The sequence below is a fragment of the Carlito syrichta genome, unplaced genomic scaffold (assembly GCF_000164805.1).
Source record: "Carlito syrichta isolate Samal-C Ts95f unplaced genomic scaffold, Tarsius_syrichta-2.0.1 Scaffold314335, whole genome shotgun sequence".
NCBI classification, from domain to species: domain Eukaryota; kingdom Metazoa; phylum Chordata; class Mammalia; order Primates; family Tarsiidae; genus Carlito; species Carlito syrichta.
The window spans coordinates 792,314-807,272 of NW_007258431.1; the positions used below are offsets into that span (position 1 = coordinate 792,314).

General features: G+C 38.7%; 1 protein-coding gene across 1 annotated transcript in view; it reads left to right on the forward strand.

Annotated features, from left to right (window-relative positions):
- The window catches only part of ENOX2 (ecto-NOX disulfide-thiol exchanger 2), a 295,559-nt gene that overhangs the window by 194,658 nt on the left and 85,942 nt on the right, over positions 1–14,959 (forward strand). Inside the window, exon 3 of the mRNA XM_008071461.2 lies at positions 12,507–12,641. Coding sequence (XP_008069652.1) covers positions 12,545–12,641 — 97 coding nt within the window. The 5' untranslated portion in view covers positions 12,507–12,544. The remainder of the gene's footprint in view (positions 1–12,506; positions 12,642–14,959) is intronic.

Below are 14,959 nucleotides of genomic sequence, written 5' to 3' on the forward strand. Positions count from 1 at the left end.
TTTCCAGTACTGTCAGTCATTTTCTTATAGTATTACATTGGATGTTCAAGGTCCATTATATGAGTGAGAACATGTGATACTCGGATCTTTGTTTCTCTGAGAGGTCACTCAGTATTATAGACTCTAGTTCCATCCAGGTTGCTGCGAAATTCATGATTTTGTTCTTTTTTATGGCTGCGTAGTATTCCATCGTGTATATGTACCACATTTTTTTAATCCAGTCCTCTTTTGATGGGCAGCATGGTTGTTTCCAGGTTCTTGCTATTGTGAACAATGCTGTGATAAACATACATGTGCAGGTATCTTTTTTATAGAGTGATTTGAGTTCTTCAGGGTATATTCCCAGTAGGGGAATTGCAGGATCATATGGAAGGTCGATTTTTAGAGCTTTTAGGAATCGCCACACTGGAAAGGCACTATTATTAATACTGTCCCAGAATCACAATTTGCCAGCCAAATTCACTTGCGTGTGGATTATTCCTGGAGTAGGCTAACACAATGGGTGTCCTCTTCCCAGCTGTCATAGAGGTCACAGCCATGGCCATAAACTCCCTTTGTCTTGTTGGAAAGCTGACTGTGAAGAGCAGGTTCTTTTTCTGCCTACCCCATTGCTTCCCAATCTTGTCATGGATAACCGAGCCATGACACTAAGTAGTTCTGGCTTTCCTCTACCACAGATGGCGAGATCAGGAAAAAGAGCACAGATACAAATGACATCTATGTTTTTAGAGAAAAAAGCAAATGGGTTTTGGCAGCAGGCTAATGAGTTGGGGGTATGTACAGTGGAGCAGGGGGGGAACACTGAAAAATCTTTTGAGGATTTTATTAGCAATACTACTTTTAGACAATGCATCAATCAGATGAAAGGAATACAGATTAGCCCCGTTGTTCTTTCAGGCAGTGTTCTTGGTAAAGAACTTTTTAAAGAGAAGCCAACTTGTTCTATTTTGTTGTAAATACATTCCCTACTATGATTAATGACTGGTCCTGTACTGGTACTTTTGCAAAATTTTCACCTGAAGAAATTGTAGCACTCCCCTTTCTCCTTACCCCCAATGACCCCCATTTTCCATAATATATCAGATGTAATGCCCATCATTGTAAATATGTTACTAATTACTAATATTTTACTAGCACTTACCAAGGTAGACACTACAGTTGACTTTTTCTTCTCCTTTAATCCTCACTATAGCACTATGAGATAGGTACTATTATCCTTGTTTTTCATATGTGAAAAATGAAGCACAGAGATATTAAGTCACTTACTTGGAGTCACACAGGTAATAAGTAGTGGACCAGAATTAGAACTCAGATCTAATCCAAAGCCCATGATCTTTTTAATTTTTTTTTTATTTTTTATTTACTTTTTAAATTTTTTTTTATTTTAAATATATGGGGTACAATTCAGGGTTAGGTATACAAATGGTCTTATGCAAATACCCTTGTTGATGAGGTGTATCCCCCCTCCCCCGGCAGGTTCCCACTACTGCCAATCCCACCCCCTACTCCAGCAATTTCCCACTACTGCCAATCCTTTTCTTATAGTATTATGATAATTGTTCAAGGTTCACTTATAAGTGAGAACATGTGATACTCAGTTCTTTGTTTCTGTGATAGATCACTCAGTATTATAGACTCTAAGTCCATCCAAGTTGCTGTGAAGTTCATAATTTTGTCCATGTGTATGGCTGCATAATATTCCATTGTGTATATGTACCACATTTTTTTTTATCCAGTCCTCTTTCGATGGTCAGCACGGTTAGTTCCATGTTTTTGCTATTGTGAGCAGTGCTGCAATAAACATGTGTGTACAGGTATCTTTTTCACAGAGTGATTTGAGTTCCTCTGGGTATATTCCCAGTAGAGGGATTGCGGGGTTATATGGAAGGCTGATTTTTAGATCCTTCAGGAATCGTCAAAGTGTTTTCCACAGAGGTTGTACTAGTTTACACTCCCACCAACAGTGTAGAAGTGTTCCCTTTTCTCCCACATCCTCTCCAGCATCTGTTGCTTTTTGAGTTATGATGTTTTTGAGTTATGTTGTTTTCTGAGTTATGATGTCCATCCTGACTGGAGTTAGGTGGTATCTCAGTGTGGTTTTAATTTGAATTTCTTTGATGACAGTGATGCTGAGCATTTTTTCATGTATCTGTTGGCTGCTCGTGTGTCTTCTTTGAGAAGTGTCTATTCAGATCCTTTGCCCACTTTGTAATGGGGCTGTTTTTTTTTTCTTTTCAACATATTTGAGTTCCGTGTAGATCCTAGATGTTAACCCTTTGTCAGATATACAGTTAGCAAATATTTTTTTCCCAGTCCGTGGGCTGTCTGCCCATTCTCTTGGTGGTTTCTTTGGCTTTGCAGGAGCTTGTCAGTTTAATGAGGTTCCACTTGTCTATCTCATCTCTTATGGTATGGGCATTTGAAGTTTTGATCAGGAATTGGTCACCAGTTCCAGTTTCCATAAGGATGTCTCCTGCATTTTCTAAGGTTCTTATAGCTTGAGATTTTACGTTTAGGTCTTTGATCCATTTAGAGTTGATTTTTGTATATGGTGATAGGTAGGGGTCTTGTTTTAACCTTCTGCAAGTGGTCAGTCAGTTTTCCCAGCACCATTTACTGTATGGGCTCTCCTCTCCCCAGTGGTTGGTAGGGGAGGCAAAGCCCATGATCTTAACCACTGTTATAACTCCATTTTTTCTTCATTGAATGTCATTTAGCATTAAGAGTTGAGTGATTATCATGCTTGGTTTGGCCAAATGCATGCTTGATGGGAGTGTGTTTTGATTTTCCAAAAATCAGTAATTTTGCAACACAGAGGGTAGCAAGGGTAATGTGAAGTTCTGCATAGTAAAGTCTGTTGTCTTCTGATTATTTGTCAAATTTGGGTGGAGTTTGAAAGCTCCAGTTAAGGTTGCCTGCAGAGGCAAAGAAGCAAGAAAGGGGCTAGGGCTGCTGGCCCAAGGCAGAGTCATTAGTCACTGCCTCCTGTGGCTGTATGTGTATATATAGCATTGCCCTTAATATTTGAGGATGGCCCTGCTGAGGCAGCTAGTACTCAAGCCAAAGGTACCATTATCAGGAGGATTTAGTACTTGACTTATTTATAGTCCTCATGGCCAGGGTCCCATCCTTCTAACTTAGACCATGGCCTTGTAGCTAGTGACTTGCACAGCAACTTAACAATATACTCTTAATACTCATCCTCTCAGAGTCCAACCTATTGGGGAACACAAAGCGACTCTAGTTATTCCACATTCTGCTTTTAGGAGAGAGAAATTATATGGAGACACATGGAAAATATTTTCCACTCACTTCCATCACCTCAAACAAGAGCAATTTCTAGGCTTTAGACTTAGCCCAATGCAGCCTTATCTATACCTAAGTTATCTGTAGTACTGTGATAATTGTCTTATCTGTCAAAACTTGAAGTCACTTTCTTCAGCTTCACATCACTTCCTCTGTATTCCATTCCCTCCTCCACCACCTCCTCTTCTTAGCTCCATCCTAGCAGAGGAACTGCCTTCCCTTTCTTTATACCTCTGTTTAGCCATTTTCAAACTATACGGTAGTTTTTGTTTGCCTATCTACCACTCTCAACTAGTCTATGAGTCCCTCAAAGGGCAGGGAAACATGTAGTTTTCACCTGGGTACCATCACAGAGTACATGGATTTAACAAGTTTGTTAAATTAATATTCAGAATTATCCAGAAACCCTGCAATAAATTCACTCAAAGATTCAGGTACAACATATTGACCACCTCTGTTGTTTTCACCACAACCTTGTGAACAGAGTGGCATCATTCTTATTTATAGATAGGGAATTTAAGCTCTGTGTTTCTCACATTTGTAGTGGGTATAAGAGTTACCTTGTTCAACAGGCTGTTTCCCCAGCACCATCCAGATGAAAACCTCAGCAGTGAACCCTGGAAACTGGCCTATTTAGCTAGTACCCCAGGTGATTCTGAGGCATGTGGTTGGAATGCACATTGACAAACACAGGTGTAAGTGACTGCTACACAGTGAGTAAATAAATAGTAGAGCCAGAGTTCAAACTAGCCCTCCTAATTCCAGATCTAGTTCATGCTATATTTATCTCTGTCGTACTCTATCTCCTGTGGCAAGGAAGTGGACTAAAATATGTTGGAAACATTTTCAACAACAAGGGATGAAACAAAACGGCTTGTGGATTAACCCCAGGACTTTTTTTTTCTTCTTCCCTCCGAGAGATCTTGCCAGACTACCAACAGCATAAAAGTAGGGTTGCCAGCCGGGCTCGGTGGCTCAGCCTGTAATCCCGCGCCTCTGGGAGGCTGAGGTGAGTGGACTGCCTGAGCCCGCGGGTTCGAGACCCGCCTGGGCAGCGAGACCTCATCTCTACAATAAATCAAAAAATCAGCCGGGTGTGGTAGCGCATGCCTGTAATTCCGGCTACTCGGAAGGCTGAGGTGGAAGGATTGCCGGAGCCCAGCAGTCGAGGCTGCGGTGGCCGGGAGTGGCCACTGCACTCCAGTCTGGGCGACAGAGTGAGACTCCAACTCAAAAACAAACAAACAAACAAACAGACAAACAAAGAGTAGGGTTGCCAACTCATCTCTTATGCAACTTACCTCGAGAAAGCATAGACCACAGAGCTTTGCAGACTTACAAAGTCTGTGCTTCTCTTTCCTTTCTCCATCCCCCCACCCTTCCACCACCACCCTCAGCCATGCCATTTACTTAAATAGCATGCTCAGTACCTGAAATACAGTTCATTGATTTGTTAAATATTAAGATTTTTAGTTGAAAATCAGTGGTTACCACATCTGGGGTCCTGAAGGTATTATTCATGTATCTGTTTCAAAGCCAGAAAAAGAAATCTGTGACTTAACAGGCAATTAGTGCAGATGTTAAAGCAGCTGAGGTAGGTAGCATTTTTGAGGTTATACCTTTTGGTTTTCTTTACCTAAATATTAGATGAGAAAATATGGAATACATCTGATGATGCAATCCTAAAGACTAGAGGGTCATAGTCAACCATTTACCTTAGACCGAGGTAACATTAGTTCACTGGTATCTCAGAAATCCAAGAAGCCAAGGGTTAGCAATTATGGACTATAGTCTAGAAAAGGCCAAAAGAGCCTCTGTAGTGGAGCCAGCCACTGCTCCTACTGGCTAAGGAAGCCTTCCATGTTTCCCATGGTGGAGCCCCATGGGGTTCCAGGACCCCTGGGTCCAACCTCAACCTAGTCTCCTGGCTCAATTTACCTAATAACCTTGAAGTGACAAGTACTATTCCCAAGACTCCTCAGCCTATGTCAGCCAACCCTGAAATAACAAAGGAAGCACTTGGTTCCAGCTCAGAGATGTGTGTGAAGAAAACCCCACAGAGCAACTGAATGGTTAACCAGAAAAAAGGAAGGGAAAGATAAAGAAAGTGGGGTTAAAATCATGATCAGGTACTTGCTCTGTGTCAGATATTGGGCTCAGCATTCTTAGTGATAGTATACAGCTCACTGGTTAAAGGTGTGGACTCTGGAGCTATACTTCTGAATTTGAATTCCAACTTCAGCATTAACTATCTCTGTGACCTTGAGCAGCTTCCTAACTTATTTGTGTTTTATTTTCCTTGTCTGCAAAATGGGTATAATGATCAATGTCACCTATCTCAGAATTGTTGTGAAAATTAGATTATATAATATATGTAAAGCCTTAAAACAGTGTTTGACACATAATAAGGGTTTAATCAATATTGAGAATCAACATCATTACCATTATCTTAGTAAATGAAACATAGGTATCATTATCCCCTGATACAGGTGAATAAACTGGTTAAAAAGTTTGTGAAACTTGCCTAAGTCACACAGCTAGTTAGTGTAGAGTCATAATTTGATTTTAGATCGATCTGGCTTCAAGTTCTGTATTCCCTCCACTATACCTTGTTGCCTTCATAAATGTATATGGGCTGTGAGTTCCTTGTAGAAGTGCATGCCAAAACTTGTGTCCTTCTTCCTCACTACACCACCCCACTACCCAACTGCATCTGCCATTTGGAATGCTATCTTGGCTCCCTTGTTTCTTATTGGTCTATTTAAAAGCATTGAACATCTTTATAGCTGCTCCAATACAAAGATGACTGTCTCCAAGACCCTTCATCTTATGCACTAGAACAATGAGTCTTCCAGGATGAGGTTTAGTGTGTGAAAGCACCTTTCTACCCTGAGATTCTTATCTACGTACCTTAAAGATCAGGCTACTCTCTCCCACCCCACCACATTCACAGCTCATGGTGAGAATGACTACCTACTATATAAGCTAGCATAAAGACCCTTCCCTTCCTTTCTCAAGGAATAATATGCTGTGATTTCCTGATTCCTTTGAATGTCTCTTTGATCTATCCTTGCTTGTCTAATAGTGTCATCTCTCTCAAGCCACCTGGGAGCCTTGTCTTACAAAAGCTCCTGTCAGTTCTCTCACTCTGCATAGCCATGATGCAAGCTGTGACGTCACTGCTGGTGACATCTGCAAAAGGAGAGAGAGTAGTGTGTGACTGGGGCTTTAATGCATTGTTCACAAACAATAATGGATTGTTAATTTTCAAGAAAAATTAAGAGTGATTCAAAATAACACATGCACTGCACAATATATGGCTTCATGAGCAATAAATACCAAGCAAAGATAAAGCCTTGAGTCCTAGGCTTAATGCAGACCCAAAACATGATTTATTCTGCTGTTTCCTTTCCCTTAGCCAGAGAACAGAAAGCACAATGCTGTTCAGTGGCAGGGCACCCAACCTTGCCCTTGTGTCATAAGTTTTCATAACAAATGCTTCCTGAGTGGCTGCTATATGCAAGGTCCCATGCAATATGCCAGAGATGAGATTTTCTTCCATGTTCTGTGCAAACATTTTCTAAACTTCCTCTCTCTTCCCTTTGTCATGGTGTACTCAGTGCTATTTCTAGGACCACTCTGTAAACAGCATCCCATCTACATTGTATGGTACCAGGATGCTCCACCACAGGGATCATTTCTTTGATGTGAAGCATAGAAATAACTGTATTAAAAATGTTAATAGATTCTTGAGGGAGGTCATTTATCAGATTAGTGTTAGTAGCACAATAGCATAAGAAAGTAGACTAGGGCATAATCTTTGGAAATTGGGATTGACTATACATGTGGTAGATGGGAAAGGGTTATGAAGAAACCAGGGCAAAGGGACACGTCCAGTGAGAACACACAGAAGGGTTTCTCAACCTCAGCACTATTGACATTTTGGGCCAGATAATTGTTTGTTGTAAGGGGCTGTCTTGTACATTGTAGAATGTTTAGCAGCATTCCTGGCCTCCATCCACTAGATGTCAGGAGCAACACACTGTCCCCAGGTGTGACAACCAAATGTCCCCTGGAGAGCTGACTTAGCACCAGTAAAGAACTACTGCAGTAGAGGACATGGAGAGCCCCTATCTGTATAATGATGAGCCGTAGAGCCTTCCCAGCTCAAATATTCTATAACTGTATGACTTCACTGGTTTAATATAGCATAGTGGGTAAGAACATGAATTGTGGAGCCAGGCTGCCTGAATTCAAATCCCAGTTCCACTGCAAGGTAGCTGTGTAACCATGGATAGCTTGCTTAACTTCTCTTTCCCTATTACCTCATCAGTAGAATGGTAATAATGAGAAGATTATTTAAAACTCATTGGATTGTTGTGAGTTTTAAATTAGTGGACATAAAGTGCCTAGAACAGTACCTGATGCATAGTAAGCATTATGTGTTAACTCTTACTAGTCTTACTATAATTACTATAATCAACACTGTAATTCATCATTTATCTAAGTCCTGGTATGTTCCAGAGGTCCAGTGTCCCACCAAGCTTTCGACCACTATCTTCCTTCTACAGAAATGACTAAAGAGCTAAGTCCACAGTTCAGGAACACACAATGCAAAGATATTCTACATGGCTGTGAATCTATGAAATAGACAATGCAGGTAAGCCTTACGTTGTACAATTGCTGAGTTCTTACAGGATTCTCTTATTTAAAAGCATACTTATTGCCACCTACATTGAACTGGGCACAATAGAGGATACAAAGGTAAATGAGGTTTATGCCCCTGCCCTCAAAGAAGTAATAAATATTTCTGCTACCTACACATTTATTTTAGCAAATTTACCTTAAATTCTCAAAGAAATTTCAGCCTGTCCCTTTTTACACATGAGGAATTTCTCTGCAATGAAAATTATCTTCCCACCTCCAGATTTATCCTTCTTGAAGTTTGTATTTCTGTAATTGTGATTTTCTTATATTATCAACATGTAAGGATTATAATAATTCAAGTCATCATCATTTTATCTTCCTTTCTGTCTCCACTTAAACGTTTTAACATTCAAACCTCAGAAAAAAATTACCCAAGAGATTTTATTTTAATACAACAGCAGAGTAGTATCCTGTCCTGAACAGCTTGACACCTGCTTCTGAGAAGAATATCTGTGCAGGAGCCTCTTATACACATTCATATATTTCCTTATTCATTTGTTTAAAATCATTTATTGAATATCTCTTCTATGTCAGGCATGGTGTCTAGGCAGTAAGAATAATAAGGATGGATAAGATATTTCAGAGTCTAGAGGGGAGGGTAAACATGGAAAGGAACAAGGTGAGAAAAATATAATGTACTAAAGGCTATGATAGCCATGTGTTCTATGAACTAGAAGAACACAGAAAATAAAGGGACTCATTGGAAAGATGTTCTGTGTGATGAGTAAGACCATGAGCATTGGCATCAGAGTGGCATGGGTTTATATTCCTGCTCTGCTGCCTGTAAGCTGTGTGATATTGAGCTGATTACTTAAGCTCACTGTGCCTCATTTCATTATCCATATAATGCATTCTAATAATTTCTGTTTATTCTTGGTTCTTTTAGTAGAATTTGAGCCCCTGAAGGGCGAGGATGCTTCCTCATCACCATAACTATTACCATGTTATTATGACCGTTTACTGGGTACTCAATATGAGCCAGAAGCATGCTCAGTTCTTTACCCACACTGTCTAATTTAATCTTCAGACCTATAAGGAAGATACTTTCATTTTTCTAATTTTGCAGCTGCCATTTTTCTCATCAAACTCAGATTTTTGTCAATAACACTTATTTCAATGTATAGTTATTTTATAATTATTTATTTGTATTTTAGTATCTGTCTCCTGCACTAGAGTGTAAGCTCCCCCAAACCAAGGATGGGGTCTTTTTGACTCACCATAGGTCCTCAATATCTATTTATTTCTATGACATATAGAAAATGTTCAGTGAATATACAGTAAATATGAAGGAAGACTGAGAGGCAGGCAGGCAAGAAGAAAAGAGAGAGAATGAGCACATTATAGTTTCTAAGTAGTAGAGCTAGACACTAAACCAGAGTCATCTGACTCCCAAACCAATGTTCTTGATCACTAGTCAGGATTGCTCCCTACTCTTAACAGGCTTTCAATAGATAATGACAAAATTGGCTCCTCAACTTTGAACAATACTGTGTAACAAAATTACAGTAAGCATAAAAACATATGGATATGCACCTGGACATATGAAAGAGAGTTGTAGGAGAGTAAATCATCAGAGAGGGAGAGTTTTTGTCTCAATAAAAGAATATAGTTGGAGAGACGGCACCAATATACTGTCCTTGTTTCAGAGGAAATAAAGAAAACGTTTCAAATAATTAACTTCACTACAAGATGGGTATATCACTATGTGTGTGTGGTCTTCAATATCAAATAGCTTTGACAGTAATTGACAAGTTAATCAGTGATGCATAAATAATACAAAAGTAAGCAGATGGCAGGGATCTGGTAGTTATGGAGTGATATAAATTTAAAGTAGATAATCAGTTCCAAACTTTTTTATTGTTTTGGTGCTATTGAACTCTTATTCCAAAGTGGCATATCTTCAATCAAATTACCTAGAAGGCACTTATTCACAACCTCTGACCTTGTGAGGAGTTATCACACAGCAGAATAGGAGAAACAGCATAGCAGGTCATGTTCTTCAGACTTGGGAGGCATTTTGAAGGCCATTTGACAGCTGCTAGCACTTGTCTTCTGAATATTCTTGCCCTCTGCTAGTGATTGTGCGATTCATGGGAAAATGAGCAATCTCCTCCTTTAGTGACATGGAAATGCCTTGATAAAACACTTTTTAAAATTTTGAGATATCCATTCCTAGTCTGGAAAGTGAATCAGGCCAGGACTTAACTTTTTCCACCACTAAATGATGATAATTCTGAACAGATGTTTTGCACAGCGTGTTTTGTTAGTGTGGACCTTAAATCCAGATTGCTGCCAGAGATGATCATCTGGGATTTCCCTTTGAAAGTAAAATTTTACAAGCTTGCTTATATGTATAATTGTGCCTATATGGGGAAAAGATTATAACTAATGAGATCAGATTGAATTATCAGTTGAGTAAATCTATTCCTGGTTGTAACTAAGCAAATTCCTACAAGTATTCAGTTGCCCTAAGGAAAGAATGGGCTTAGCAATAATGCCATCTCTTTCAAGACAATATATCATTCTGAAAAGGTATACAAATATTGAATCAATGACTATCATTGTATAGATTGCCTACTGTGCTCCAAATCAATGTAAGTTGATTTTCTTTATTAATTCAAATATTTCTTGAATACCTACTTTATACCAGACACTGAACTAAGAAATGAGGAAAGAAAGATACCTCAAATACAGTTCCTGACCTCAAAAAGGAATGCAGGCTAGCAAAACAGAGACATGTATCCAATAACTGTAATTCAAGGCAGTCAATGGTAAATATTCTATTGTTCTTGCTTTCTGAAATGCTCTTCTACCTCAATTCTCCATTTACTACCTGGAAACATATCCTGTTCCTCCTTAATGACTCATTTCAAATTATTCTTTCTCATTGAAAGGTTCCCTGGCATTCCTTATCTCTTTGAACCACCAAATCCTAAACACATACACTCAAACTCATTCCAGCAACTATGATTATTCCTCTGTGTTTCCACAGTACTTTACTCATAGTTGTATGAAGCACTTATTGCAATATCAAATAACGTTGACAGTAATTGACAAGTTAATTGACAACTAATATTTCAGAAATAATCTTTTTGGACATTTGCATTTACTTGTTCTGATCAATCAGTGACCCAAACAGCACATTTATAAATAATCCAGCCATGGATCATTCCTCATGTTGCCTTGGACTTTAGCAAGCTACTGTTAGAACAGAGTTGCCTTTGGGGGTATAATTGACAGAAGTGCATGCTGGGAGGGAGGAGAAAATTTGCCATGGAAGGCTTTTTTCTATGGCTATCAGTAATCAGAGGAAAATTTCCCAAAATGAAAGTCTTTTTGTGCTGAGATAACTTGCGACTATATCTCTCCCAACAGTATGTAAAGCACATGCTTGTATAACCTGCTTTAATGTCTTTGCTTATGTCATTCCTGCTCCTGGGTTGTCTTTCCCCTTCTTTACCTTTCTAGTAACTACCCATCACTCAGAAATACTCTATAGAAATCTGGCCATTCTTTCAAGGTCAATCTTCTCCATGAAGTATTTCCTACCTATTCAGGCTATAGTAGCTCTTCATTTCTTAAACTTCAGGAACTTTTCTGGTCTATACCATTCAAATCTTTCATTGTTTCATAACTGTTTGATTGGAGACAGGTATAACGGCTAAAATGTATACATCCTGTATGATCTTGGACAATATATGTGACCTTTTAGAACTTCTCATCTATTAAATGGGGATATAAATAGTTCCTACCTCGTAGGGTATCTCTGAAATGAGATTATTGCATGTCATTTGCTTTACCTGGCATATGGTAAGGGTTCAATACTTAGTAGTATTAGTGAGCTGAGGTGGTGATAATAGCGATAATGGTAATAATTATCACTATCATCATCAGTTTCTTCAACTAGATTGTACAGCCTTTGAGGGCCGTGTCTTTGGTCTGCTTTTTCTCAGGTATTCTAATCTCAAAAATTCTCATTCATCTAATATGATGTCTGCTGATTGTGTGTACAGCTTTATTCAATAGCCCTGCCTCAAAGGTACGAAATTACATCAGGAGTAAAATTTGTACATTTTGTTGCCAACTACGGAAGCCCTGGGATTTTTTTTCTTGGTTTGCAGGCATGAGTAGTTGGTATAGAAGCTGCTGACTTAATCATATGCTAGTAGACTATGTGAAAAATAGGAAACTTCTTAATCATCTCATGCTCCTCTGTTGTGTGTGCTTTAAAAAAAAGAGAGAAGGAAGGAGGGAGGAAAGGAGGGAAACATTTACACTAAAATGCCATCTGGTAAATTGCTTTCAAATTCCGTGACTTCCTGTCAGTTTAAGCTGTATTGTTCTAATGCTTGTAAGAAAGCTGACATTGAGACCTTATCCACCACTTGTCCATCTGGCCATTTCTATAGAGTTTGCCAGAATTTATGTTGATAAGTAAACTAGACACTGGAACCATAACACAACAAACTATTTTGATTGTCATTTCTTTTCAGCTGATAATAGTAGAACTCTGAATGTAGATTCCACTGCAATGACACTACCTATGTCTGATCCAACTGCATGGGCCACAGCAATGAATAATCTTGGAATGGCACCACTGGGAATTGCTGGACAACCAATTTTACCTGGTATGTTATTTTTAATCACCTCACAAGCGCTTCTTTTATTGACCATGTGGTAATAAATATAACAGTATGACACAACTTATTTTGAAGTTGACATTTACCAGATTCTGCCTGGAGTGTGCATTTTTGTAATATGAGCTTTATAGCTTGGGTGGCCAGTAGTTATGATTATACTCCCTATTGCACTTTGGACACACTGGGGGGATATCCAATGCAAGATAGGCTCATTGAACATTTAGGCAGCTCATTGAAACACAAGGCAACAAGATTTTGGCAAAGAATTACAAAGCTTGTCTAATTTTATAGATGTCATACAGGAAGCAAATAAACATGAAGATGAAAAGAGAACTGACTTAGATATCCTCAAAATCTTAGATTCCTTAAGGGGAGGAAAGAAGATGGTGGGGAACAGTGCAGAGACTATTTTTGGCATTGAATAACTGTGTGTAAGTGTGTGTAAACACACCCACACATATATATTAAAGCCAAGTAACCCATAATTGAATGGGCATGGTGAACTCACTTCATCTTTACTAAAGATAAAATCAGCAGAAAAACATCAGGGCATCTGAAGGGTTTATTTTAAACACAAAAAATCTTCCTGAAAGTCAGAGCTAATTAACCATTACAATGGCTTTGTGAAGACATTAGGGAATTGCCATTTCAGGGACCCTAAGGTGGCTTTTTAAACAGTCTAAACTTGAATCTTCCCAGCTTTATTTAATTTTGATCCTACTTAAAAACACAACAGGACCAAGCAAATCTACAACCTTGCTTCTCAAAGTATGCTCTGCATAACCTGGGAACTCTAGAATCCCAGGATCTCAGATACCAACCCAAACCTACTGAATCAGAAGCTGCATTTTAGGTCCCCAGGTGATTCACAGGTAGATCTAGAGTTATGCCACTCAGGTGATTTAGGTCCCCAGGTGATTCACAGGTAGATCTAGAGTTATGCCACTCTCTTGTGCCATTTGTTCATGTAGTTAGCTATTCCCTCCCCCCATATCAATTTCATAATTCCAGCCCAGATTTTAAATCTTTATTAGTTATAATAAGGGTGAGGTAGGTCAGGCAATAACAATACTAATGATAAATTATGTTATAACATTGAAAGCCAGGAAACAAGCATAAAAGCAGTCAAACATCAAGATAAAAAGGTATGTGATTAAGAAATCGGTGGAAGAAAAATGTGCCTAAATTATATATATGGCAGAGGCAAAGAACTGTTTCACCAAACTATAATTCATACCTTGGGCTGTAGTTGGCTAGACTGCATCCTTCTTCATAAGACCAACCACAACCAGGGATCCTTTGAGGGCTAGAGTGATTGGACCATGGGTCTTGTTAAGTTATAAATGACTTGTGGGACCAATCTAGGATCAGTGGATGCTACTATAAGGGCCAGTATTGCAGAGTAGTTAATATGTCAGACTCTGGGCGCAACATGCATGGCTTCCAAGCCTGTTTCTTTCAGTATTTGATCTCTTTTATATCTTCTGAGACTCAATCTCCTCATCCATAAAGTCAGACTTACAGTACTTACCTCCTAGGGTTGTCATGAGAATTAAATCCTGCTTTTTTAAATTTTAAAGATATGGGGTACAATTCAGAATTAGATATACAAGTGGTCATTGTACAGGTAAAGTTTGGGCCTCCCTTTGGTCCCCATTAACTCCTGCTTAGCACAATGCCTGGTGCATAATTAGTGCTCAAAAATGTTAGCTTCTAAAATACTTTTAAAAATCATTGTTAATATATTTCTCATAGACATTTCTAAAGGAAGTAATGTGTTTTTATTTATTATTTCTTTATTATTTCATTATAATAGAATTAAACGAAAATATTATATATTATTTTATAGCTCTATGTAGAGTGGTCCTGAGTTACAATCACTTATAGTCTAAGGTGACTAGACAATCTGATTTGGCTTAAATATTCCCAGTTTATGGCAGTCTGGACCATATGGGTAAATGTCCCAGGAAGAATCTTGAGGTCACATCTGCTCTGAGGCCAAGGGGACCTAAATGTTAACTGATATCATATGATTCATAAATTATCACATGTAAGTATAAATCTATGCTCACAAAGTAATCTTCAATTATCTATAACGTGGAACAGAAAAGGCCTAGCATTGTGAGCAAAAATGCCTCCAAACAATCATTATAGGATCAAAACTTGACCTGGGATCAATAATAGGGCTAGAAAATTGGGGTAGGTTTTCCTAACAGTGCCTTAAAGGGCTATTTCTTCCTTAGTGCTTAACAACACAGGCCTTGAAATCATACTGCTTGGGTTTGAGTTCTTGCTCTGTTGCTTGC